The 26,791-nt window shown below is 41.8% G+C and overlaps 2 protein-coding genes across 2 annotated transcripts in view; both read right to left on the bottom strand.

Annotated features, from left to right (window-relative positions):
• The window catches only part of tprb (translocated promoter region b, nuclear basket protein), a 29,101-nt gene extending 14,554 nt beyond the window's left edge, over nucleotides 1-14,547 (bottom strand). Inside the window, exons 1-28 of the mRNA XM_085138537.1 lie at nucleotides 14,354-14,547; nucleotides 13,884-13,988; nucleotides 13,700-13,773; nucleotides 13,062-13,158; nucleotides 12,856-12,959; nucleotides 12,576-12,740; nucleotides 12,291-12,383; nucleotides 12,092-12,172; nucleotides 11,581-11,668; nucleotides 11,315-11,455; nucleotides 10,120-10,223; nucleotides 9,788-9,985; nucleotides 9,584-9,691; nucleotides 9,243-9,469; nucleotides 8,970-9,133; nucleotides 8,614-8,756; nucleotides 7,330-7,478; nucleotides 7,031-7,193; nucleotides 6,780-6,914; nucleotides 6,561-6,701; nucleotides 6,298-6,466; nucleotides 5,032-5,198; nucleotides 4,523-4,675; nucleotides 4,313-4,429; nucleotides 2,998-3,201; nucleotides 2,727-2,914; nucleotides 2,476-2,623; nucleotides 2,234-2,371 (exon numbers count right to left, since the gene is read on the bottom strand). Of these exons, the coding sequence (XP_084994663.1) occupies nucleotides 2,234-2,371; nucleotides 2,476-2,623; nucleotides 2,727-2,914; nucleotides 2,998-3,201; nucleotides 4,313-4,429; nucleotides 4,523-4,675; nucleotides 5,032-5,198; nucleotides 6,298-6,466; nucleotides 6,561-6,701; nucleotides 6,780-6,914; nucleotides 7,031-7,193; nucleotides 7,330-7,478; nucleotides 8,614-8,756; nucleotides 8,970-9,133; nucleotides 9,243-9,469; nucleotides 9,584-9,691; nucleotides 9,788-9,985; nucleotides 10,120-10,223; nucleotides 11,315-11,455; nucleotides 11,581-11,668; nucleotides 12,092-12,172; nucleotides 12,291-12,383; nucleotides 12,576-12,740; nucleotides 12,856-12,959; nucleotides 13,062-13,158; nucleotides 13,700-13,773; nucleotides 13,884-13,988; nucleotides 14,354-14,504 (3,915 nt within the window). The 5' untranslated portion in view covers nucleotides 14,505-14,547. The remainder of the gene's footprint in view (nucleotides 1-2,233; nucleotides 2,372-2,475; nucleotides 2,624-2,726; nucleotides 2,915-2,997; nucleotides 3,202-4,312; nucleotides 4,430-4,522; nucleotides 4,676-5,031; nucleotides 5,199-6,297; nucleotides 6,467-6,560; nucleotides 6,702-6,779; nucleotides 6,915-7,030; nucleotides 7,194-7,329; nucleotides 7,479-8,613; nucleotides 8,757-8,969; nucleotides 9,134-9,242; nucleotides 9,470-9,583; nucleotides 9,692-9,787; nucleotides 9,986-10,119; nucleotides 10,224-11,314; nucleotides 11,456-11,580; nucleotides 11,669-12,091; nucleotides 12,173-12,290; nucleotides 12,384-12,575; nucleotides 12,741-12,855; nucleotides 12,960-13,061; nucleotides 13,159-13,699; nucleotides 13,774-13,883; nucleotides 13,989-14,353) is intronic.
• Nucleotides 14,548-21,562: 7,015 nt separating this feature from the next.
• pdcb (phosducin b) lies at nucleotides 21,563-25,938 on the bottom strand. The gene is made up of 5 exons (XM_085138587.1): nucleotides 25,788-25,938; nucleotides 24,852-24,924; nucleotides 24,632-24,693; nucleotides 23,077-23,225; nucleotides 21,563-22,895 (listed from the first exon to the last, which is right to left on the bottom strand). Exons 3-5 carry the CDS (start codon nucleotides 24,675-24,677, stop codon nucleotides 22,380-22,382), a joined length of 711 nt encoding a protein of 236 aa, XP_084994713.1. The 5' UTR covers nucleotides 24,678-24,693; nucleotides 24,852-24,924; nucleotides 25,788-25,938; the 3' UTR covers nucleotides 21,563-22,379.
• Nucleotides 25,939-26,791: the final 853 nt, after the last annotated feature.

The raw sequence follows: 26,791 nt of genomic DNA, 5'->3' as shown, positions 1-26,791 counted from the left end.
ATGTTCCTGCTCTCATTTACTGTCTTAGCTGTTTGGTGGTTGTTGAAATTTTGTGAGATTTCACCTGAGATTCTGGCATTTCGGGCAAAATAAATTTATATTAAAAAATCGATTCAGGATTTTAATGAATCGATTTTACGTTATCCAAGCCAGAATCGATTTTAATCGATAAATCGATTATAAAAACCCACCCCTATCTGTGTGTCTGTTAGGGTTGGGCGACTGAACGAATATGTCGACTATCGCCGATAGGCTGAGCCCACTGGCGATCGTTTTTAAAAGAGTGACTTATTTATTTATTTGCCCATCAGTAAGTTTGCTAATAGTGATGGAGCTAATAGAAGCAGTCAACAGAAAAAACATAATAATAGCACCCTGTTTCATCTGCGAGCAAACGCTTGTTCCTGCAGAAGCTGGTGATAGCCTAGCATACTCAGCACGTACATGTTAATGCAAGTTAGTCGTGTTTGAGTCCTCGCACTATACGTCTGCACCGCTTTGGTTACATCCTCAGGTTTACCTCTTTCATCTGGTTTAAAGCCAAAGAAATCCCAAATTGGTGACTTTATATATATTTTTTATTGCCGTCAGCGTTAACGCGCCGTCATCAAGACAAATGCGATTAACAAATGTCTCTGTCAATGCATTTGTTCACTCTGCGCTCCAGATGTTTTGAGCACGTTAATAATTTTTAATCGTGATGACCGCGTTAACGCTGACAGCCCTAATTTTTGGGAAATTAGTTCGTCCATGTTTGGACTTCCTCTTGTTAACGCGCAAATCCGTGCATGATTACATTGCTCCGCCCATCAAAAAGTCTGCGCATGTGCGAATATATCGACTGGACTGACGAGTGTCGGTTGAATTTTTTTTTTACGGCACTAGACAGGGTGAAGTGTTATCGCCGTCCTTAATTGCTCTTAGTATTGAACCGTTAGCTGAACTGATCAGATCCAACACTCTCGTACAAGGAATTAGAGATGAAACCAATACACAACATAAGCTGTCACTTTTCGCAGATGATATTCTGCTATTTTTAGAGAATCCGGTCACGTCTGTCCCGGCCCTTCTGAGCAACCTTAAAGATTATGGTACAGTGTCAGGTTATAAAATAAATACAAATAAATCTGAGGCCCACACAGCTAGATCATCTTGTATCTTTTAGACACTCCAAACAGGGCTTCAGATACTTGGGGGTAATTATTACTCCTAAAACCAATCAGCTACTTGCACTCAATTATGATCGGTTGTTCAAGGAGATTAGGCGGGACTTGGACAGATGGAACCTACTCCCACTCACTTTTATGGGGAGGATTGAATGTATAAGGATGAATATTCTTCCACGCCTATTATTCCTATTTCAGCACCTACCCATTTTGATCCCTCAGTCTGCATTCAAATTATTACATCTAAATTTATCTGGCAGAATAAACGACCAAGGGTCAGACTCAAAGTGTTAATGTCTGAAAAGGAAAAAGGGGGCCTCAAGTTGCCTAACTTCAGAATGTACTATTGGGCAGCTCAATTAAAATCAATGGCTACCTGGATTATTCGTGATTCAGAAATGCAGTGGGTATCTATGGAAGAGTATTCATTACCAGGTATCTCCCTTCGGAGTCTCCCATTTCTCAACCCACAATCACAAATTTTTTTTTTTACATATCTTCCAACCAAAGGAAGTGTCTGTGTTTACATATCTTTGTGGGGACCAACAGCCCTTATGGGGACAAAATCCTCGAGTTTGAAGGCATTTTTCAGACTCAAAATGTGGTTTTAGTGTCAGGGTTACAATTAGGTCACGGTTAGGCATCCATTTTTGATGGTTAGGGTGAGCAGCATTAGATGACAACACAGTGAGTGTATGTAAGACTATAAAGAAATCAGATACGTGGGCACTCATTCACTAACTCACCCTGTCTGTGAGTTACAGGTGTGAATAGTGATCATAAATTAAGCTGACGTGTTGGTCTTTTTGGACATTTTTATGGTCACAATAACCTTTGACCACCAAAACTCTTAAAATACGTAGATGTTAAAATTTGAAATGTACAGAAGACATTCCAGACTCTGCATCCACGTAGCATGCAGTGATCGTCAAAGGGAAAATAAAATAACACTCTTCTCATGGGTGGTGTCAACATCATTTTAAACATATAGTGTACAAATGAGGAGAAACTAATCTCCAGTGCACTGCTGGAGAACATGTGAGACTCAAGTCATCAGTGAGACTGACCTTAGCTTGAGTTTGCTGCAGTTCCTGCTCCATCTTATCCCTCTCTTCTCTCAGACTCTTGTTTGTCTCCAATAGGATGCTCATCGTTTCAGTCTTCTTCATCAGCTCATCGTGCTGAGCCAGGGTCTTCGCTGTCACCTGAAACAGAGTAAAGTGAAAGATAAAGAAAATCCGTAGGCGACCTGCGTGCTCGGTACAGCCGCAAACCAGAAGTTACCGAGTCAACGAGTAAACAAACAAACCTGCATCCTCTCTCGAGCAGCGCTCAAACTGTCCTGCACCTCCTTCAGCTCTCGTTCCAAATGCTCCACCCTCAAACGGTAACGCAAAGTCTCCCCTTGGGCGACCTCAAAACGAGACTCTGAGATCTCCTTCTCCCGACGTACGAACCTGTGATGAACAATGCGGATCAACCGTTCTTAGAAATCATGACTGTGCCAGAACAGTCATGATTTGTGGGAGGCCTGCAGTGTAAGCTAGATAAGCCCGTTACCTGAGAATCTCAAGAAGCTGGTCCTGGGATTTTCCCTCTTCAGTCAAAGATATGTTGAGGGAACTTTCACTGGCAGCACGCTGCAAATTATCTGCCATCTTGCTGCTCATGGCCTGGATCTGCTCATGAAGGAGGGTGTTCTGCCTTTGCAGCTCCTCATAGCGGCTCTCCATCTTGGACATCTCCTCCTGTAAGACGAGTTAAGACGAATTAAAACCTATAATATATCTAACATAACATATCTAATCTATTTATGTAATGTAAAACAAACCTTGAGGATCTTCTCTTGCTCCTCCCATGACACTCTGGCCTCCAGTAGCTCAGCACTGATCCTCTGCTCTCTCTCCCCCAGCTGGTGTTTGAGCTCTGCAGCCTGCAGGACCTGGGCTTTAGCTGCCTGCAGGGCTTCCACGTCCGCTGCGTGCAGCATCATCTCCCGCTCATATTTATCTTGAGCTTCAGCTGCCAGTTTAACCTTGAAGAGCGAAAGAAGGTTTGGAGTCAATCTCTGCATATCAGAGTTTCTCAACATTTTCTTTGAATTCATATTTCAATTTTTTCCCTCTCCCCACAAATTACTTCATATTTTTGATTTTTACCTGCATTAACCCTTTAAGACCTACCATAGAACCAAGTCTGCCAGAGCTTATATTTTTACATGCTGTGGAGCCATTTTTGGGAGCATTTCAAGTTGCTATACATCAATACAACCATTATAGCCTAAATTTTAATAATATGTATGAATTAAGTGCATAGTAATTACATAAATTGCAAAAAAGTGCAATAAACTACAAAAAAATTGAAAATCAATTTTGTTTTTTTAACATATATTTCTAGTTGGAGAAATTTAAGAAGCTTATCCCTCAAAACTGTAAATACAAAAAAGTTGCACAAAATAGTTTCCCACCACAGGAAATTTATTTTGAGTGTCTTCATAGTTTTATTTTTGAAATACACCAATTTTTATACACTGCAGGAAAAACGAAAATAAATATTATAATGCAAATTTGCAAAAAAGCAGCATATGCATCAAAATAAACTATTTCCAGCAGTGCAATATGAGTCCTAAGCATCCCAGAAACCACACAGAAAGTCATAAAGTCAAAGATAACTTTTAAAAACACCAGTATAGGCTCATGAGGCCCTGATGGTAAAAAACTACATTTCCGCAAAATGACATCACTTCCGGTTTCGGGCAGGTCATGGTGGACATGCGATAGTTTGTGCTGATGGATGTAGGAAGTGTTATGAACAGCTGATCGGATAGGAAAAGCGTGTTTCTGGAATATTATGTTTTTGTTGCTGCAAGTGCTTTTTATGCAGTTTTTGCAAAGCTACATGTGGAAGGAAACTGTGACCGAGGACAAGCTGATGGCATAAGATGTAAGTACAACTCCTCCGGTTTCATATGCAAAAAAAATTATTGCGCTAGCTCACGTGGTTGCAGAGCTACCGGGATTTAAAAGTAGTTACGCAAAACGGAGCATGCAGCTCTGACCGGCTTTAAAGGGTTAAGTGACCTCAAACCAGAATATTCCACACTTGGATTATTTCCCTCCATGTAATATTTTATTATGACTGCTTACCTGATCTTGGCAGTCCTGAATAGCCTGCTGTTTCTGGGCTTCAGCGACTGCAACCTGCTGCAGCGCTGCCTGGTGGTCTGCCTGGGCACTGCTAAGACTTCTCTTCAGGTCATTTGTCTAACACAAACAAACAAAACAAAAATGTTTCATGTAACAGAAACAAGTAAACACATTTTTCACTTGTGCCTGGTTATAACAAGGGTTTCGTACTTGTTCCTCCAGAGCAGCCAGGACACTCTTCTTCTGCTCCTTTGCGTCTTGCTTTTCTTTCTCTGCTTGCAGAAGCTTCTCTTCGAGTCTGCAGCGCTGCTCCTCGGCCTCCTTCATACGGCCTTCGATGGATGAGCGCGCCTGCTCCGTCACCTGGTCGTCACACACGTCACATTTAGAAAAACAAAACATTTACGGGATTTTTAAAACTTAACGTGCCAAATTTGCAATTGTTGAGACGATCTCAACCCTGATCATTGTATATATACACCAATAATAAATATTATTGAGCTGCCTCGTAGCTACTTTTTAACTTTCATACAGTAACAGACTGTGAAGCTTCTTGACTCACATCTGTATCATCTGTACTTTCATATAAAGTTACAATGTCAACAAACTAAAACAACTTTTTTATTTGATTAACAGCAACAACCCTTTGAATTTTTTCCACTTTCATATTTTTTTGGGTGTTTTATGAGCTGAGGTTGTTTCACGATCGAGCCCCCAACCTGTTTCTCGTTCTCCAGCGATTCCTCGAGGCTCTGAGCCATCGCTTGGTACTGCTCCATGCTGGACGTGGTGGCCCGGAGGCTCTCTGCGAGCTCTTCGACCCGCGTTTCAGCAAGCTGCAGGCGGCCTCGTAGGTCCTCTCGGTCTTGATCTGAACCAGGCAGGCCTGCAAGCGAGTAAAGCATTTTGGAAGTCGTTGTGTGATGAGAAAGGGGGACGCAAGTGTGCACTAATCAAATATACCAATTAAGTTTGAAGAACTTGCTTAAATTCCCACAGATTTTCAAAAGGAGCGCGGTTTAAGACATTTTACTAGACCTCATCTCAAATAAACAGAATCCAGTGCAACACTCAGTGTTTAAACATCTGGGAAATCTGAGCAATTTACTTGGGTCTCAAACATTCAAACTAGAACGTAGGATCCGAAAGAATGACGACGTTAAACACGCCTCGTGGTAGGGCTGTGCGATATGACCAAAATCTCATCTCCCGATATAAAACATCTATCGTCCAATAACGATATAAATCACAAAAATGTAACATTTTCTGTAAAGTCTGTGAATCTCGGGCAGCTCGACTTGCGTGAAGTGTTTCCAGCTGCGCGTCATGTAGCTGGAGTCGAGTGTTTTAACCGAAGCATGAAACGATACATTTTTAGACATAAGTTGTAACGGACGCCGTTTTCTTTGTGAGTATTGTAATAAATAAAAGCCTAAAAGCCTGTTCTAACGTTTGAGTCTAAGGTTTATTTTTTAGCACCTGGCGTCTTTTTTACTTCTCATCCGTAAATAATCTGCTCTTTCACGTGATTCAGTTTATTTTGAAAAGTCTCAACAGGATCTTGAGCTTTATTGTGAAAGGTTTATGTGGAACATAAACAAGCGGACACGCGATGGTGTTACCGTCGTTGTTGCTAACCAAAACGCATAAAAACAGGCTCTTGTCCGTCCGTAGTGTGGTTATATTAAATATGAGAAAGAGAGAACTTTAATAAATTAATATAGCCACTACAGTGACCATCAAAACCATGAACAAATATTGCCGTAAACAGTTTATTTTGCGACACCACGAAACAAACGATAGCGTAAAATGAAACTATAGACGTTTTTATATCGTCATCCGATATATATCGTCATATCGAACAGCCCTACTCGTGGTATTTCATGACATCCCGACAACATACAAAGAATTTAGGTTTGTACGTGTCCGGATTTTATTGTGAATGTTAGTTTAACATCTTCTGTCTGTAAACATTTAATGCCGACCTCTGCCGATCGGTGTAGAGGGGGAGCTCAGGATGTGACGCCCTTCGATGCTGCCTTGCTGCATCCTGAGGGTGTTGAGCTCAGACTCGGCGGCATTAAGTTGTTCCTTTGTTTTTTGGTGTAAGGCGACTTGTGTCTCCAACTGCCTCTTTGCATCCATTAACTGAATCTGTGCGTATGAAAAAAAGAAAATCATTAGCACTATATCTGCATCCTTCTCTGGCCTACAAAAGATGATAGAAACTGTTTTATTGGATGCCTACTTCCTGGTTTCTGCTGAGCAGGTGGCGCTGCTCCACTTCTTGTTCGAGCCTCTTCTGCAGCTGCGAGATCTCTCGCTCCTGTTTCTCTAACTGGCTGTTCAGACGCTGACGTGTGTCGACCTCGGAGCGCTCCAGAGTCGTCTAAAAGAACAGAAAACGTAACGTTAGTTTTGTTTACGTGAAGATGTGACAGTCAGACACTGACAGAAACAAAATAACCTGAATAGCCTGGAGGTTGGTCAGCAGCAGGTTTTGGCTCTGCTGCTGGCTCACAATCGTCTCTTTCTCCTGATTCAGCCGCGACTCGACCAGCTTCAGCATGTCTCTCTCCTTACGCAAGTTCTCAGCACGGCCCTGAAAAGGTGGATGAGATTCAGTTTACAGTACGTGTCTCAGTATATCCTGGACAGGGACACGTCCAACTCCAAAGCGATCTGAAGCACAAATATGACACTGGATGAGTTGCAAACCTCAGCCATGGCGAGTTTCTCCTTGGATTCTTTAAGATCCTCATTCAACGTGTGGACGGTCTGTTCAAGCTTTTGTGTGGCAGCCTCCATCTTCTGTCCTTTCTCTCTCAGGGAAGCAATCTCCTTCCTGTAGCCCTCAACATTGTCCTGCAGCATCTCATACCTGAGAGCGTAAAAAGCTGACGTCACTTCTGCTGACTGATGTCCTTGTGATTAAATGTTTGACTTTAACAGTGGATATTTCCCCTGAAAAGTTCACGTGCTCCCCCCCCCCACACACAATTTTTTTTTAAAATTACCTTTTGGAAGCAAACTCTAGCTGTGTGGATATCTTGGCATTCTGGGAGCGGAGCTCCGAGAGCTGTTCCTGGAGTTTCTCGTTCTGTTCGGTCATTGCCTTCTCGCTCTCCGCGCGCTCCTTCTTATAGGTGGAGAAGACGTCCTGCAACTGCAAAGAAACCAGACATTTTATTTACTTTGATAGAGGTGTTAGTAAATAAATAAATAACATTTTCAAAGTGCTGCACATAAGATTACAAATAAAAGGGTAAAACAGACAAAATAAAACAGGCAGAAATTTCACCAAAAACAGTTTTAAAAAGGTGAGTTTTGAGTTGTTTTTTTAAAAACAATGACCGAGTCCACAGTTCTTAATGTATGAGGGAGAGAGTCCACAGTCTCAGGGCCACGGTGGCAAAAGCACCGTCACCCTGTTTTATAGCAAGTAAGCTCTGATCAGATGACCTCAGGGACCTGCTGGGGACATCGGGCTGTAGCAGATCGAAGATGTAGGCTGGTGCGAGTCCATGCAAGGCTCTAAATGTCAAGACCAGGATCTTAAAATGTACTTTAAATTCAACAGGAAGCCAGTGTAGCTGAAACAGCAACGGTGTCACATGAGAATACTTGGAGGATTTTGTCAACAGCCTGGCTGCAGCGTTTTGCACAACCTGCAGACGATCCAGGGAACCTTTGCTTAGACACATAAACAAAGAGTTACAGTAGTGAGGAAATAAATGCATGTATAGCTATCTCCAGTTCAGGGCGAGATAAAAGAGGGCTTAACTTAGCCACATTTCTTAAATGATAAAAACAAGACCGAACCAGAGATTTCACATGCCCATCCAGTCGAGTCAAAAGTGACACCAGATAGAGGATTTAACATACACAGAAAGAGGACCAAGGGCTTTCACTATCTGGGATACAAATCTGTCACATATGAGAACTTCAGTTTTTCCTCGTTGAGTTGGAGGGAATTTACAGCCATCCAACGTTTGACAGAATCTAAGCAGTCATTTAAAAGCCAATAAACACACTGCACTGCTGTCTGATTCAGAGACCTACAAACGTCTTCATGTGGGCACAGTGCCATCTGGTGGCCAGCACGAGCAACACGATGCAAAGTCCCGAGCTTTTAATGAAGAAAGGAGAGCTGCTGATGGAATATCACTCCACAGAAAACCTTCTTTAAGTAATGAAGCAGACTTATAGACATGAAAACTGCTTCATGCTAAACTATCATAAATCTTTAAAAGTAGGTCCTGATAGTGAAAAATAAATATTTTCAGGCAAATTGAGCTCACCTGTCGCAGAGCCGCCTTGGCCTCCAACGCCTCAGCAGACTCTGTGGCCATGGAAACAAGAGCGGTGGGTGTTCCTGCGGTGGGAGTGGCCGCGGGGGAACGACGCGGGGTAGACGTCAGGGAGAATTCTTCAGATGGTGTACCTGGTGGATAAACAATCAAATATTCATCCATGCGTAGACCCTGGACAGGTCGCCGGTCTGTCACAGGGCGAACACTCGATTCGCTCTCACCTACGGGCAATTTAGAGTTTCCAGTTAACCCGACCGCACTAACTGCATGTCTTTGCACTGAATTCGAATTCTATAAACAGTATTCGCTTATGGTTTTCAAGATGCAAGTGTTCATGTTCTCACCTTGTTGTGGGAAGTTGACTCCGGTCGCCTGAGCCAGTAAGACTCGGTACATGTCCCTCTGCCTCACAATGGACTCGGTCATCTTTATCTGCTGGCTGCGTTGCTCTCTCAGAGACTCCAGCTCAGCCTGGGCCTTCTCCAAACTCTGCTCCAGCTCCCCGTGCCTGAGACAGTTCATTGTGGGGGAAAAAGGTGAGATAATATTTTAGGTTAGATGCAAAACTCTGGCTAAATAAATAAATTAAAAAAAAGTCAGTAAACATTGTAATATACTTATTGCCGGTAGCCTCAAACTCCTCCTTCTCCTGGGCTTCACTGAGATCTCTGAGGGCCGCGAGAAGACGCTGGTTCTGCTTCTGAAGCTCCTCCACGCTACGGAAAGTCACCAAGTGTTGGCTGATCACCTCTGACGTGCTGCTGACATCAGCTGAGCTCACCTCCTCCTCGTGAATCACGTGGTTCCCACGAGCTTCTTCGAGCTCGATCAGCAGCACGCGAACCTAAAAGAAACGATAAGGGGTAGTAGAGAGATTTTATTTGAGTGATTTGATTATTTCGGCCATTATTTTGCAGACTAACAAAGTTTATCCCCACAAAGAAAAGTATGAACCCACCTGCTGAGCCATGTCAGCGAGCTGAAGCTCAAATCTCTGATTGTCTCTGTCCAGGACCGAGGAGCGCTTGTTGGCCTCGTCGGCCTCGTTCTGCAGGCGGTGAACCTCCTGTAACAAACGTGAACGGAAAGCTTGAGCGTTTTGTCAATTAAAAAGCAGCAAAAATATATTTGATCACGCAAACAACGCGTCTCCATTCCAAACCTTAACAGCCTGCTCCAGCTTGGCAGAAAGGCTGGCCACTGATTTCTGCATGCGCTCATGCTCATCGCTCTGCCTTTTCAGGATGGGCGCTTTCGCTTCCACTTCCTGCACAATGTCATCCAGATACTTGTTGACTCGCTTGTTCTCCAACCGCTCCAACTGCAGCTGCTCCTGGCTCTCCACGTATGCTGTATACAACTGAAAACATGATAATCAAACATCTTGTTGTTAGTTCAACACACGTCGGTAAGAAATCCGAACAAGCAGGACACACAATTCTAGAGGAATGAAATTTGTCAGCAATTTGAGTCTTAAACCTGAGCTGTACGCACCTCAGTCAGCTTCATACCAGGTTTTATCTTGGATATAGCAGCGGCTGTTGGAGACATTGTTGTCATTTGCTCTTCTGTCAGAATGGATGTTGAGGCAACAGGGCCTGGACAGACAAAGAAAGTTCAAATGATCACATTAACCCTTTAAGACCTACCATAGAACCAAGTCCGCCAGAGCTTATATTATATGTTTACATGCTGTGGAGCCATTTTTGGGAGCATTTCAAGTTGCTATACATCAATACAACCATTACAGCCTAGATTTTAATAATATGTCTGCATTAAGTGCATAGTAATTACATAAATTGCAAAAAAGTGCAATAAACTACAAAAAAAAATTGAAAATCGTTTTTGTTTTTTTAACATATATTTCTAGTTAGAGAAATTTAAGAGGCTTATCCCTCAAAACTGTAAATACAAAAAAGTTGCACAAAATAGTTTCCCACCACAGGAAATTTATTTTGAGTGTCTTCATAGTTTTATTTTTGAAATACACCAATTTTTATACACTGCAGGAAAAACAAAAATAAATATTATAATGCACATTTGCAAAAAAACAGCATATGCATCAAAATAAACTATTTCCAGCAGTGCAATATGAGTCCTAAGCATCCCAGAAACCACACAGAAAGTCAGAAAGTCAAAGATAACTTTTAAAAACACCAGTATAGGCTCATGAGGCCCTGATGGTAAAAAAAAAACAACTACATTTCCGCAAAATGACGTCACTTCCAGTTTCGGGCAGGTCATGGCGGACATGCAAAAGTTCGCGCTGATGTCTATTTCAACGTAGGAAGTGTTACGAACAGCTGATCGGATCAGCAAAGCGTGTTTCTGGAATATTGTGTTTTTGTTGCTGCAAGTGCTTTTTATGCAGTTTTTGCAAAACTATATGTGGAAGGAAACTGTGACCGAGGACAAGCTGATGGCATAAGATGTAAGTACAACTCCTCCGGTTTCATATGCAAAAAAAATTATTGCGCTAGCTCACGTGGTTGCAGAGCTACCGGGATTTAAAAGTAGTTACGCAAAACAGAGCGTGCTGCTCCCACCGGCTTTAAAGGGTTAAAAATAAATAAATAAAATAAATCCACGCAAGGCTTGGCTGAAGTTCCAGAATATTAATTTTGCATCGCCTACAAATAATCAGCATGTCAATGAAATGAAGACGGGAATAAAAATCAACTCAACTGACCTCTAAGTTTGGAACTTGACAGCAGTTCATTGGCATTGTCCAGCTCCTTCTCAAGGCCCTGAATCCTGTCCTTTAACTCACCGACAGTTTTGTCTGTGACGCCGTTCATTTCCTGCAACTTATCCTCGAGAGCCTTGTTGGCTGTCAAGTAGGGAAGAAAAAACAAAGACTCTAAAATCCCAACAACCTGCAACTACACGAGCAAACAAACTGAACATCTTCTGTCCTTCTAGGATAGAAAACATGATCACAGAGGAGCCTTTTACCTTCACCGGCATCTTTCAGCAGCTTGTGCAGCTCCTCCACCGCCTGACTCAGCTCTTTGCTTTTGGCCTCAGAATCTGCAGCTGCTCCCTGCCAGGATAAACCGTGAAGTATAACAAACACTGGCACAGAAGCCGAGCAAATACATGCAGGCATTCATTTCATTTACAAACGTAAAGCTTAAGCACTGTCATTTTAATTAGATACGTAAACAGTCAAAGATTATGTTTTTAAACCACAAGTTTCCTATAACAATTTTATTGAGCCAAGAACACACAAACAACAATTAACCGGCATCTGTGGGTGGACAAAGAAATGCCTTTTCTCTTGTGACACATGACAATAAACACTTTGACTCTTTGAATTTGAATCCTGGTAACAAATTTAGAAGTTGTTGATCACGGGCGCTGCAATCATAACGTAACGTAATAATTTACTAATGCAAACTTGGAAATAATGGTCCAGAAGTACAGAGTACCACAGCACATGCTTTCATTTTGCACGTGTACATACCTTGTATAAATTGCAAAGCTTAATGTTGGTATTGAGCTCGTTTCGTAACTTCTCCTCCATGTTGGCGTGTTGCTCCTTTGCCTAAAACAAGTTCAAATCCAACCATTCATTTTCACTCCGAGTGCCTTCATTATATTATACGTTTACATAACACCAAAGGGTTTGATTAAAAAGGAATTACTGTCTTAAACAGACATACTTCTTTGAGTTTGCTGATCATCTCCTCGTTTTGTTTCTGAAAGTTCTCGTTTGATGTCTTCAGACTGGTCACTTGAACTTGGAGTTTTTTCATCTAGAAATCACAAATGGCATCAGATGACGAGTCAAAATAAATAACTGCCTGCACTCAAGGCACAATGAGCACTGAGATCAAAGTAACAAACCAAGACAAGTAATCTCTGAGTCAGAGCTATCGCGACAAACTTCTTCAGACATCAACATCCCAAAGAAAACAAAAACAACAACAACAAAAAAAGGGACTTGCCTCATCTTCTTTATTCTCCAGGGAACACTTCAGCTCCAGGATCTCGTTACCCTTCTGCCGGGACAGGGACAGCAGGTCCTCACTCTTGGCCTTCAGCTCCTCGTTAAGCCAAGCTGTCTGGCTGTTCAGCAGCTCTTTCTCTTGTTCCATTCGCTTCTCCTTATACTAGAATAGATGACAACTTCAATCAGCGATCTGCTGATAACCGCGGACAACAGAAAACAACTATCTCTCGCAGATGGTGTTAAGATATTAAATCTACATGAAAATATCAACTCACTTTGATGTTGACTTCAGCTGCTTCGAGATCATCCAACTTCATCTGCAGGGTCATCTTTGACGAGTTCACTTCCACCAACTTATCATTGAGTTGCCTCAGGTCATCTGGAAGAGCAAAAGAAATGACTCTTATGTAGAGGTGAGATTTTACATTTACAAATATAGATGCAATACATATAAAGTTATATAAAAATGATCATTTCATACCATTTAAGTTCTCCACTTCTAAGGATCTCCTTTCCAGTGTTCGCACAAGTTCTCGCTTTTCTGCCTCCAATTCATCTTTGGCTTTGGACAGCACAGTCTAAACAAATGCATGAATTTAAACAGAGTGCTTAGTGTTATAATACTTAAAGCATCCAAAGCAGTTCAGTAACGCAGACATTCCCTCTTTACACAAATATTTTCATTATCAAGAAACTTCTTCTACAAGGTGCATGAGTGCAAAAGGACGGTAGGGGAGGGGCTGGTCACGTTAAGAGATCTGATTGGTCAATCCAGTGTTATTAATGAAAATGAAGGAATGGACTCCTTTTATATTAAACGTGGAAGTTATGGCATAAGCGCAAGTAGGATTTAAATCTTGGGTGTCAAACTGTGTTAAACCTTTTTCTATTGTTATGTTTGATTTGATCACCTGCCTACGTACAGTTTTTACAAACATTCTTGCTAAAAAACGCTTGATTGTTCTATAACTGTTTGTAATTACTCTGAACCTTACACCGATAGCAATAATAAATGCTCAGGCTCCAGAGGACATGACCACTGTAGCTCCCGATAGACTAAAATAAATTAGAAACATTCTTTAACACAAAGCGGTTATCGGTGATTTTCGGATTCCCTACCTGCTCTGATGACAACCTCTGTTGTGCAGATTCATATTCTCGGTTCTTCTCGCGAACACTTTGGAGTTCCTCTCCTTCAGGAAAAAAAAAAGAAAGTTAGCAGAAAGAATAAACGTCAACATTGTGGAGTCATAAGTGGAATCAGTCCGTGTCCGATCATAAAACTTAAATATATTATTCTCACCAAGTCTGTTAAACTCATCTTTGAGTTTAAGATGTTCTTGAGTGTGAGACAGGAAGTCTTCTTGACATTGGGAAAGCTGTTTAACTTTTTCGAAGAACTGTTGCTCTGTAACAAGAAGGTAAACAAAAACAGCTAAGACAAGAAGATAGAATCATCGCCTTTATGCTTTATTTGCATCTTGTTTGCTATCAAAAGCAGTGGTTAGCTCAGAGGGTTAACTGGTGCTAGCATTAGCTAGCATCTCATTCTTGTTATTGGAAAAGCGCAGGTTCGTCGCCTGTTAGCTTTAATCAACATTTTAAAGCCCCTGACGGACAAATGAAGTAACAAACAAAGGACGGTTAGTATGTTCAGTACGTTCAAACTTCTGAGGTTTAACATTGCACGGTTTAAAACGGGCATGCATGCACTGTAAGCAAAGCCAAACACTTTAGCACAGCTAGCTATCAGGATAACAGGGAATAACTTACCGCTGTCAACCCGGAATTGCTCGTGTTGGGCTTTTAATGAATCGATTTCATACCGCAGATCACAAACAATTTTCTCGAGTTTACTTTGAATTGTTTTTGGTAGCTTTGCTAGTTCGGAAGCCTCCAACTCCTGTTGCAGGAGTGCCGCCATTTTTCCCGACTACAAGACGAGCAGGCGCAGTTGATGATTTGAAGCATTATGGGAAATGTATTTCTTTTAAGCGAGGTAGCAGTTTAGTCAACCTAAACAAACCTCGCTTGAAAACATAAGTATTAAGCTGTGAAAACAAAACAACAAAACAACAAATAAACAAAATAATTATGTGTATACCGTGTGTTAGCAACTAGGTCTAAGTTTTTAAAAAATCGTCCTCGTGACCTCAGGTGTCTATGGGATACAGATACTCCAGACAGTGACCGCCGGCAGATGACGCCAAAACATACTAAATTGACGTCAATGTAAGTACCAATGTACCAATGACTGTAGAAAAGATTGTTTTTACAGTCATTGGTAAGTACGCGTGTGCAAGCATAGAAATACGGGTAGCAATATCTGTTATTTTTATGCATCAAATATACATATACATATATGGGAGGTGGCTGATATCTAGAAATCCTACCAGTGGCTGGACAAAGCTGGACTGAAAGACAGCACAGAGGCACTAATCATGGCAGCACAGGAACAAGCTCTGAGCACGAGATCCATAGAGGCTGGGGTCAATCACACCAGGCAAGACCCCAGGTGCAGGCTGTGTAAAGATGCCCCTGAGACAATCCAGCTCATACCAGCAGGGTGCAAGATGCTAGCAGGCAGGGCATACATGGAAAGCCATAACAAAGTGGCATGCATAGTATACAGAAACATCTGTGCCAAGTATAACCTGGAGTAATTAGTTAGATTACTCGTTACTGAAAGCAGTAACGCCGTTATTCCCATCACTGTATATATATATATATTTACATATATGAAGCATAATATATAATAATAACATTATGACTGATATCATCAAATCAAATCTCATGGGGCATTAAAAAAATATTTGCAAAAGGCTTAAAGACAACTGGACTATATTGGACTAGCCAATACAGGACTAAAGTTGTCTTTAAAAGTCTCTGTAGTATAATTAAAGGACACTGAGGGTAGTGCTGTGCAGAAAGAATAAAAACCTAAACTAGCTTATTTATGTAATTCATTGACTGCTCGACTGGATATCACTATTTTCCATTATTATTAGTATGTTTGCATATCTGTTGGTATGTGATTGTAGGCAGCCTGTATAAAGTTCAGTTTGTATTTTTGTTTGCATTTATGAAAAGGCAGCACGGTGGCACGATGGTTAGCACTGTTGCCTCACAGCAAGAAGGTCCCGAGCCCTTTCTGTGCAGACTTTGCATGTTCCCGTGTTTGTGTGGGTTCTCCTCGGGTACTCCGGCTTCCTCCCACAGTCCAAAGACATGCACTTTGTGGGGATACGTTAATTGAAAAATCCAAATTGCCCATAGGAGTGAATGTGAGTGCGAATGGTTGTCTGTCCCTGTGTGTTACCCCTGCGAGAGACTGGCGACCTGTCCAGGGTGTACCCCGCCTCTCACCCTATGACAGCTGGGATAAGCTCCAGCGCCCCCACGACCCTGAAAAGGATAAGTGGAAGCTAACGGATGTATGGATTTATAAAAAGGTGTGGGTCTTGATAAGTGTTAAACTTGTACACTTAAAAAACGATCGTTGACTAACAATTTTAAAATAATAATAATGATAATAAAATGCAGCTGAAACATATGAAATCATAGGTTTATTTATTCAAATAATTAATCATTAAGGACGTTGTGTTAGGTGGAAACTGAATGTGTACAGATTATATTTGAATAGATTAAATTTAAAGTTTTATATTTCACTCATATAACAAAATTACATGGAAGATGTACATGTAATGTGTGTATCTATCGATCCAGCTAGCTGCCTATTATGATGCACATGCAAGTTTTGCTTTGTGTCCTTATGGATTTACAGTAATAACTTAAATATCTTTATAAATGTGATTCCTCTGCTCCGTACAGAAGCAACAGAGCTAATCTTATCTTTCAGCTACACCCTTCATAACTTCATGCTCCGTATTACACAGCACATTTAATTACTTGTAAAAGGTTGAAGTGTGAATTTTATTTTCTTTTTATGTGTGCAGCTGTGTGTGTTTTTTCCTTTCTTTTGTTACACAGCCACTTACACTTTCACTTAGTGCTCTTGGGTGGAATTTCTTCGGACGTCTCAGTTTCAGACATTTCACTGCATCCCTTTGTGACATAAACCTTGTTGGTATTCAGAAACTGTTGAGACTAGTTGGACAAATACCTCAGTGGCTTGTTGGTTCATAATGAAAATGAGACTTCCACGAGACAAAAGCGTGAACACGAGAAGTTTTAAGGCAAACATTTGCTGCAGGCAGTGGAGCTATTTTCTGACAGTCTGCTGTCACGCCTGGATACCAACGTGTGCACTAAGCTGCAGCAACATTACAGTGAAAACCTCTTAATCTTAGTCAACCATACCGACAGTTGTCAGGACTTGTCATCAGCATTAAAGGCAGGAGCGTGGACACTCCAGCCTGTGCTGTTTGAATTTAAACACATGTGATTCATGGTTACGGGGACATTTACTGAAATCCATCAAAGATGAGAGTACTTCAAAAGAACTTTGCAGCAAGTTAATCCTTTGGAAATCTAGCCACTCATCTCTTACACCATCCTTGACATTTTTCAACATCAAGTTTCGGTCCTTTCATTCAGTAAAGTGAGCCTAGCGTGTGAAACATCAATAGGACCAACCCAAAAGTAGGAGGTGGGAGCCTCCTGTGCACTGTAATTTATTTTTCTGCAGCCGTTCCAGCTGTGTTACTCATTCTCATCCTCCGCTGAGTCCTCCATCCTCTATCTTCCCCATTTCTTTGAAAAGTTTGCTCCCCCACGTTTGTTTTGGTAACAACAATCACGTTCTGTGAGGCTGTGTTGCTGTGGCGGTTGCATTGCATTGGACTTTATTCCACGCGTTCAAAAAGTTGCCCCTTGTTTGTACTGAAAGCTCACCAGGCCCAACACTCACATCATCACTTCATCGCTGACCTTCATGAGTCACGAGGATCTTAACAACATATACAAACAACTTTACTTAAAATAGGTTCTCTTACAGGCAGTGACCACGGCTCGCAGTTATGTCATCTCCCAAACATCCGGTGTCCATATTTGGTCAAGCGTGCTTCCAACCGGGTGTCCTGCTGTGTCATGACATCACCTCGGTTAAACTGTTTTTTATGTGGGTGAACTAGAGCGCGACGGATGGGCTTTCCAAGACTCCAAACATAAAAAAAAGCACAAAAAAGTGTTCCAATTAGCGAAGGAGTATAAACAAAGGGGGGACCAAAATGTCAGGATGGGGGTGGAATCAGGTGGTCGGAGCATGGGTAAACAGTGAGATAAACATTTGTTTGAGTGGAGCAGTGAGTCAGGTCATGTATGGGGTCTTACTGTATCTGTGTAAAAGTTTTTCTGGACTTCACTCTGCAGTTATTCAGGAAACTCGGCTCGTGTGAGGCCGACCCTTCAGATAAGCATCGAGGTAAAATATTCCCTCATTTCTTAATGCTGTTAAAAAGATCTTTCCTCAGCTCTTCCAAGATGACTCACTGTGGCTTCTGCCTCACTCACTTGTGGCCAAAAGCCAGGAATAGATGGTTGTAGATTGACTAAAGTGTGACTTAAACATTGCACCATATTATTAGGAAGTGGATGGCTGTCCTGTTTGCAAACAGTGCTGTAGTAGTCGAGACTTGATGACGTGTTTGGGCACCCCGAACCACTTTCTGCTCCGATGGTTTCTGTGGAAAGTATCCAAAAGATTTTGATAGAGATGCTATGGTGTAAAAATGATGCAATACCACCAAGAGGCTATGCAAGTCATGCGAAATGGTAAATGGTCTGTATAGTGCCTTTCTAGTCCCTAGGGACCCCAAAGCGCTTTACACAACCTGACATCCACCCATTCACACACTGGTGATGGCAGCTACATTGTAGCCACAGCCACCCTGGGGCGCACTGACAGAGGCGAGGCTGCCGGACACTGGCGCCACCGGGCCCTCTGACCACCACCAGTAGGCAACGGGTGAAGTGTCTTGCCCAAGGACACAACGACCGAGCCTGTCCAAGCCGGGGCTCGAACCGGCAACCTTCCGATTACAAGGTGAACTCCCAACTCTTGAGCCACGATCGCCCCGCTACTGTGGAATGGCAAACACATGTAGATCCTTAGAGGAATATTTATAAGAGTGTAACAGTTTGGCAGCTCTGGCTTCAATATTCATTAGAAATCCTTCTTACAGGCAATTATATAAGAGACTAATGTAATTTCCCCCCAAGGAAGCCACAACCCCCCCTCCCCTCAGAAAGTTTGAAATAAGCTTGGACGTTCTTTTCCAAATTTCTAAATCACTAAAGCTACAAACCTACAACAAATAAAGTGTTACCCCCTATTAGTCAAATTCAACCCTTTTTTTGCCTTACAGCAGCGGTGGGCAAGTCAAGGCCTTGAGGGCCGATGTCCTGCAGCTTTTAGATGTTTCCTTGAACCAACACAGCTGATTTAAACGGCTTAATTACCTCATCAACACGTCTTGAAGTTGCAATCTTGTCATTCAGGTGTGTTGACCCAGGGTGAGATCTAAAACCTGCAGGACACCGGCCCTCGAGGCCTGGAGTTGCCCAGCCCTGCCTTACAGCATGAAACCTGCCAGTTCAATTAACCCACAGGTGTCGAACTCCAGGCCTCGAGGGCCGGTGTCCTGCAGGTTTTAGATGTTTCCTTGATCCAACACAGCTGATTTAAAGGCTAATTGACCTCCTCAACATGTCCTGAGGTTTTCCAGAGGCCTGATAATGAACTCATCATGTGATTCAGGTGTGCTGACCCAGGGTGAGATCTAAAACCTGCGGGACACCGGCCCTCGAGGCCTGGAGTTGGACACCCCTGAATTAACCTGATACGTCCATGATACGTTAGTCTGGAGTCTGAAATGGTCATCACTGCTGTGCTTGTGGTCATTTGTCCTGTCACGTGATCCAGTTTCAGCTAAATTTTGTATCTGAAATTGGACAGAGGATTTCATACATGATTCAGTGACTCCAAGGTGCCCAAGTCCTGTGGCTGTAAATCAAACCCAACTCATCACCCCTGCGCCGCCATGCTTGACAGTTAGCAGGAAGTGTTTTTGCAGATATGCTGTGTCTATTTTTTGTGATAGATGACTCTCATCCTTTAAAAACAATAAAATCAGTAAAATACAGTGTGTGTGTGTGTGTGTGTGTGTGTGTGTGTGTGTGGGGGGGGGGGTGATAGAAGGTGTTTGCTGTTAAACCATTTTAGTGTTTGAGTGCATTCACGACAATTTGGTGCGATACTCCAGTAACTGGGACCGATGGTGTCACTTGGTGAGCATATTAGAGCTTCATAGTCCGAAGGTAAACTGTATCTCCGAGTCAGTGCACAACTCTGACGACCTGGGTAAGTCCTCCAGGGGACCTCTTCAACTTTTTCTCGAACTGTTATGGAGTCGAAGCATCGCATTAAATCAGCGGCCTTCAACCTTTTTTGCGCCACGGACCGGTTTATGCCCGACAATATTTTCATGGGCCGGCCTTTAAAGTGTCGCGGATAAATACAACAAAATAAAACTAGTACCAGTACCGAATTTATTCATAACACACGTGAAAAGACCCAGGAAAACCGAGTAAACGATAAAAACAATAACAAAATAACGCTGAAAACCAATAAAAACCCTGAAAACTATACATTTCACACTTGAGCCTCAACTCTCGCGGTCCGGTACCAAACGACTCACGGACCGGTACCGGTCTGAGGCCCGGGGGTTGGGGACCGCTGCATTAAATGATAACACACGGATGAACTTTCCTGGAAACACATAAAACTGCCGCCTTTTCAGATACACACACGCCAGTCATGTACTGAGCAATAATGTCCGACGCTCCTGCTTTTCAGTCAAGCTGAAGATTGTTGAATCATTGGTGGACAGAAGATTAAAAAACAAGTCTGATAAATGAAAACGATAAATGTAAGAAAAGCAGTAAACTAAGGACGGCCTTTTGAGAAGAAGGAAGCACGAACGGTAAATGTGTCTTATTTCTATAAAGCTTCTCTATTTTCTCAAGTGTTGTTCCCAAAATGGGGTTTTAATGATTTGATTATAAGTTAAACAAAGTAAGTATGATAATACAGTTATGATAAATTTACAACGAGATGGAGGAAACCTGTCTGAGCTTTAAGAGGCGAACTGCGTCTCGAAAATACACAAACACACTTACCTTCCATAAGAATTCATATGATCCTGTTATCTACTTCATGACAAACCTTGTTTCCAGGCTGTTTGATTTAGCTCACTGCAAATTAAATTGTGGGTTATTGCAAGTCATCACTGAAAAAGAAAACAAAAAATTAAGTTGTGGTTTCAGCATGCCAGGAGTTCAGGGGTCACGGGTGAGTCAAGTCTGAGCTTCGATACAGATGAAGTTATCATACATGTGACAGCATCCGTCTGCACACTAATTTTCTTCTGTAACCTTATGCAAACTTTTGAAAACTTTCTTTTTCTGATCCCTTTTTGAAAATTTTACTTCACTTCAAGATTAGCTACTAAACTCGAGAGTATTTACACCAGGCCTTTTAATCTACGCAAAGTACACACACTTAAACTAAAGGGTTTAAGTGTGTGGAGTGTAGACAGAGGTGGTGGGAGTGAAGGAAAAAGTCGTCAGATGACAGAGTAGAATTCTTGGCTTCATCTCCTGGCAAATTCTGAAGCGATCCTCTGCTGCTTAGGTTCAATATAGACTTAAAATATGTGTGAAATTGTGTGAAATTTCACTGTATTTTAGTTTTACTAAGTATGAATGGAAAATGGAGAAAAACCTCGCTCTGTCCGAAGGCTTAAACACATTTGAAATCCTAATTTTACTTCCTCTTTGAGCCGCAAATGGAACGTGCAATTTCTACAATTCAAAAAAGCCCAAACTCACTACTTTATAACCACCTGAACAGGAACTACTAACGCAAGATGTTGTGGACTCCATCAGCGACAGTGGTGAGCATTCTCACCCTGCCTTTAAAACCCCCAAATCTATATCGTGTATGAATGAAATGCAATGGCAAACATTCGATTTTTTATTATTATTGTTATTATGACTGACATGTTTACTTAAATACTAATACAAAGGTTAAAGGGAAACCTGATGTGAGCAACTTTAAATGCGATGATGTTGACACTGTGCTGAGTCATGACTTGTGGGGTAAGATTACACACAGGAACCCCAACATTAACCATTTCCTTTTTTGTGACTTCCTCCATTCGTTTCCAGTTCACAGTATGACCCGCGCAGACATGAATGAACCCATCTATGATCACAGTGATGAAAAGTTGATCTTTTTCTTACTTCCTCTGTTTTTAAATGTTGTCAGAGCACCAGGGATACATCGAACATACACGTCTAACACATTTGGGGACGTCTGTTTGTACAAACCCTGATTTTTTACAAGCAGCCTGTGTAAACCTCAATTGAGTCGAATATAAAAACTACAAAAAAACCCTATTAATCATTATTTTTACAAGTAGATACAGTGTTGGAGTCAGTGTTACAGTTTTGGCTTGTATCGGAGTAGTGGTGAGGGGAGTTGTGCTCTCTCTCTCTTTCTCTCTAAATATATATATTTATACATATTGTATTAATAAAAGCTGCTCTCCTCACATTACTGTAACTGTCTCGCCCATATTCTGAAGCACCCATATCTGGGTCACTGATGTTTCGTCATCTTTTCCTTTAGACAACAATCCCAAAACACTAGAGCGCTGGTGGAGATGTTACGCTTGCCTATTTATTGAAACCCAGCTCAATATTTTCATATTTTAATGTAACTGTCTTTCTTAGATCTTTCTTCCTTTGGTTCTTCATCAGCAGCCAAACTCTTCGTTTACTCTACGTCGTTCTCTTCGTCGTCTTCCATCTGAGGCAGCTCTTTCTCTGGCAACAGGCCGTAGCTGTTGAGGAAACCCTCCACGTCAGTAGCAAAGAATTCCTCATTTAGATGCTGTGTGCAGGCCAGGAAGTTTCCCAGTAGCTCTCCAGCTTTGTACACGAGCAGCGTGGGTAAATATTCATCCGAGAAGCGCTCGGCGGCACCGGAGGCGACGGCGTCAATCCTGCAGAACTTGACGGTGGGATACTCAGTGGCCAGGCAGTCGAGGCAGCTGTTGAGTGCCTCGCAGCCTTTAATCCCATCCTTGTAGATGTGCACAACCACGACCGTGCTGTGATGCTCCTTTTCAATAACTTCTAGGAAAGCCTCTCCACTGTCCAGGTCGTACACGCCTTCAAACCTTGGCCCAAAGCTGAGCTTGTCATGCATCTCTTGCATGCACCGCTTTCTGTAGCTCTTTAGACATCCTTCATCCTCCTCCTTAAGCAGTTCATACTCTTGGACACTCATCTGAAGGAAGTGTATTAAAACAGTAGTTACATTTTTGGGTTGATATTTATGTGCAGCGTTTGGAATGGCAAACATTTGCTGCTCGAGGCTAAAGTTTACTAAAATAACTGAGAATTTCTGCAATTTCCTGAATCAGAGTTAAGAACTGGTTTAGCGCTGTGGGAACTGGGTTGTGTCATACCTTGCGGTTAAGGTTTCCTCTGGAGGCATCTTTTGCTTTGCTGGGGGATGACATTTGTCTCAGCAGTTCCTTTTTTGCAGGATTCAAGTTTTCTTGTTCCATGCTTTCCAACTTAAACCTCCTCCAGTCATTGATCACCCCTTTGGGGCCTACGGAGGAAGCAGATAGTTGTTTGTGTTCAGGGAAATTACTAATGTCTGTGCTAAACTATTTATGAACGCAGAGTGGCGAGAACGAAACAGGAGTGGGAAGACAGATGCTTCAACAGACAGGATTTAATTCATGCGTGTGGGAGCTGTGGTTTTATAAAGCAGCAGTCATAAAAGTCTTGGTTTTAACATTGATGTCGTATATATTTATATTTGAAATCACTGGTCACGCTTATGGATAAGGCGTGTCTTTTTACAGGAAGTGTACCAGTTACCTCAGTGTTGCATAATAAAAAGAAGATTAGAGCATCTGTTAACCTCTTACAATCCTCCAGGTCACTGATGTACGGTGGCCCTGAGAGGCCAAACGGTCTGCAACTTAAGAAAACACCAGCAATAAAAAAATGCTGCAAAAGCAAACAAAACACAACGGAAACAGGAAAAAGGAAAACAGAAATAGAAAAAACAAAAACGGAAATAGGAAAAAACAGATTTCCAAAAGCACAGGGGAAGTGTTTGTGGGGAGACAATAACCCGACGGACCAGTTGCAGGAACCAAAACATGCTAGGTAAGTGTGTTTTAATCTCATCATTCATATAATACTGATGACTGATTTTTAGGCTAATAGCTAAGCTAACACACTTCTCATCTTTTCTTTCCTCACAAAACCGACAGATCCTCCACTTCTTTTAAGAGTCTCTCAGCGCAGTTCTTATCAACTGGTCCGTCAGGTTATTGTCTCCCCAGAAACACAGAAACACTTCCCTTATCCTTTTGGAAATGTTTTTTTCCCTATTTTTGTTTTCTTTTTTCCTAAATCCGTTGTGTTTTGTGTGCTTTTGCAGCGTTTTTCTTGTTGCTGTTCCAGTCCGTTTGGCCTCTCAGGGCCACCGTACTGATGGCTTGTTTAAAGCTTTGATTGTCAAACAATAAAAAAACATCCACAGAGAATTTTATTTAAAAAGATGTGCAAGAGTGTCAGCAAACTCTTCTTCTATTTCTACACTTCAGTTTAACACACACACACGTCCGTGTGGTAGATTGGAAATGTTTATGACCGGAGAACTGTGATGCCAAAATTCATGCTTGAGATTTAATTTGAACAGTAGCTTGTCCTAATTTCTTAAGATATGCTTGTTTACCATGTGACTCCAACACATCCTAACACATGTCAGGTTGCGTTAGGTTGTGTTTGAGCCACAGCCCGACCCTAATCTTTGTCAGGTTGCTGATGAAGTGGTGGACGTGAGGTTGAAGTGCCCAGACTCTGCAGATTTACACTTCGCGCTGCTTTTTTTACTCTAAAAACGATTTTCTTGATGAACAATCTCATAGTGTTTGTGAAAACACCATAAACACAACGCGTCAGTTCCTGTGTGAGGTTTTAAACGCCATGTCGCCTCACCTGTTTGGGTCGCGGACTCTTCCAAGTCAATCAGTCGCTCAGACATTTTCCTGGTTGGTTAGCTGGAGGACGAAAATCGAGAAAATGCCGACATGGCACCATTAATGATCTAGATAATCTTTGGGTTGTCACCGCAACAGATTTAGAGTCACTGCTACTGGATATCCGGCGACTTCCACGATTTTTAATTAAATTAATGCAGTCTAAGAGGATTACTGACCTGCGGCAGACTTGCGTGCTTGCTGTAAGTCCTTAAACCTACTGCTTGAAGAATGAGCTGATGAATGTGGTCACTAAAATGATGAAACACAATCATAAACACAAGATTACACAATCACAAGATGCTGCAAATTTAGTGATTAAAACAGATGTGTGAATGCAACAGGAACTACACATTTAGATGCATTAGCATATTCTTAGTGCAAATACTGGTAAAATTACCATCTTGCTAAACTTTTGACCTTCGCACTGCTTCCTAAAGTCTCTGTGATGCTGCTGTTTGCACAGGTAGGTTGGCCTACATCCACCTCTATGCTGTAGCCAATATCTGATTGGATTAAATGATCTGTTCCCAGGGTTCCAGGTAGTGCAGCCCTGCTTCCTGTATGCAGTCACAATGCTCATCTGGGGTAATGATCTTTAAGACGGCAGGTCTAAGTTCCTCTAAGGTCACAGCAAGACGTAATTTTCTGTGATTAGCTCTAGCATTAGCAGATGGAGCTAGGTAAACAGCCTATACTTGTTATTATTATTACTATTGTTATTATTATTACTATTGTAGGTCTGTTTCTTTGTGTGTTGGTGAGAAATAGATGTCTCGTAACCATCTGACTTCCAATTAGTCACAGACCCGTGACTAAACTCAGCACATCAGAATGAACTCTTTGTTTGTGTTCTGCGCAGAAGCTTTTACTTTAAGTCATCGAATAAACAAAATGAGAATAAACAAAAACAGCCCCTCGGATACATAACGTGGCAACATAATGTAAATTATACACATGAAACATAAAAAAGGGCCCCAAAGTCTGTGTATGTAAGCAAAACACACTGACCAAATAGCTCGTATACTTCAAATTAAATCGTTCAAAACTCAGCTTCACATTTCTAAACCCGCCTGTGTGACTTTTTACTGCGTTATTAACAAAGGTTGTCTTACCTCCCACGGTCGCAGCGAGGTCCTCCCTTTGTAGCAGCAGATAACCTTGCACTGATCTCCACTCAGTCACTTCACTGAGCTATCTGTTGCTGGACGGTGTGTGTTTTTGCGTGCATGTGTGTGTCTATTCCAGCCAATGAAATTGGTCTAATGGAGATTTCAAAAGCAACCCTGTACACCGAACAGAAATAGAGCGCAGATCCTAAGAGGATTTCACCTCAGCAATCAGAAGACTCGACTTGATAAAGGCCTGACTACACTCGACGAAGAAAGAGAGAGAATGACAAAAAACTGAAAGAAAAAAGTGTCTTTTTTAAAAAAGCTTCTTTTCTTTTTTCCACCATATCGCACATTTAATGCATCACTTGATCAGGCAGCTGATAAGAGCCATCCCCATTCAAGAGCAGTACACAAGAGCCACTGTGTTGCATTTTTTATGAACGGCGCATTAAGAGTTAACTCGAGGAAATGCACCATATCCCCAAGATGAACTTTCAAATAAAGTGATCCTGTCTGGAATTCAAAGTTCTTCCAGGCATAGAGCTTCACACGAAACACATGACGGGAAGCTTTCAAAACACAAAACACCGCTAGCTAAGGGTGGGGAATATCTAGTGATACGCTTTGTCATGTGCTTCCCGACTGTTTTCCACACAAAAATCCCACTCGCTCATTTCTAAAACCCAGATTTCCCTCACATGTAGATTGGTAGTTACGTTTCAGAATTATGTAAAATTGTATTTTGAGGTAAAAAACTAAAACAAAACAATTTCAGCACGTGATCCTGTTTTATTCACTGGTTATAACCAAGTAAGACATACTGAGAATATTAAGAAACACAAGTAGTAAGAACAAAGCAGAGACAACTGTGAAAGTTGTGTGTGGTTAGGTAATTAAGTTCAAGTTAAGACAGAGTTCAGTACGAGCTTATAAAACCTAAATTCTTGTTATAGTTTTGTCATGTGATGTGTGTTGTCTCCTCGCGTGTCTCCACAGCTCAAGAA

This window comes from Neolamprologus multifasciatus, chromosome 17 (genome assembly GCF_963576455.1).
Source record: "Neolamprologus multifasciatus chromosome 17, fNeoMul1.2, whole genome shotgun sequence".
Classification (NCBI taxonomy): Eukaryota; Metazoa; Chordata; class Actinopteri; order Cichliformes; family Cichlidae; genus Neolamprologus; species Neolamprologus multifasciatus.
The sequence above is the reverse complement of the archived record's forward strand: the minus strand, read 5'-3'. Positions and strand labels throughout refer to the sequence as shown.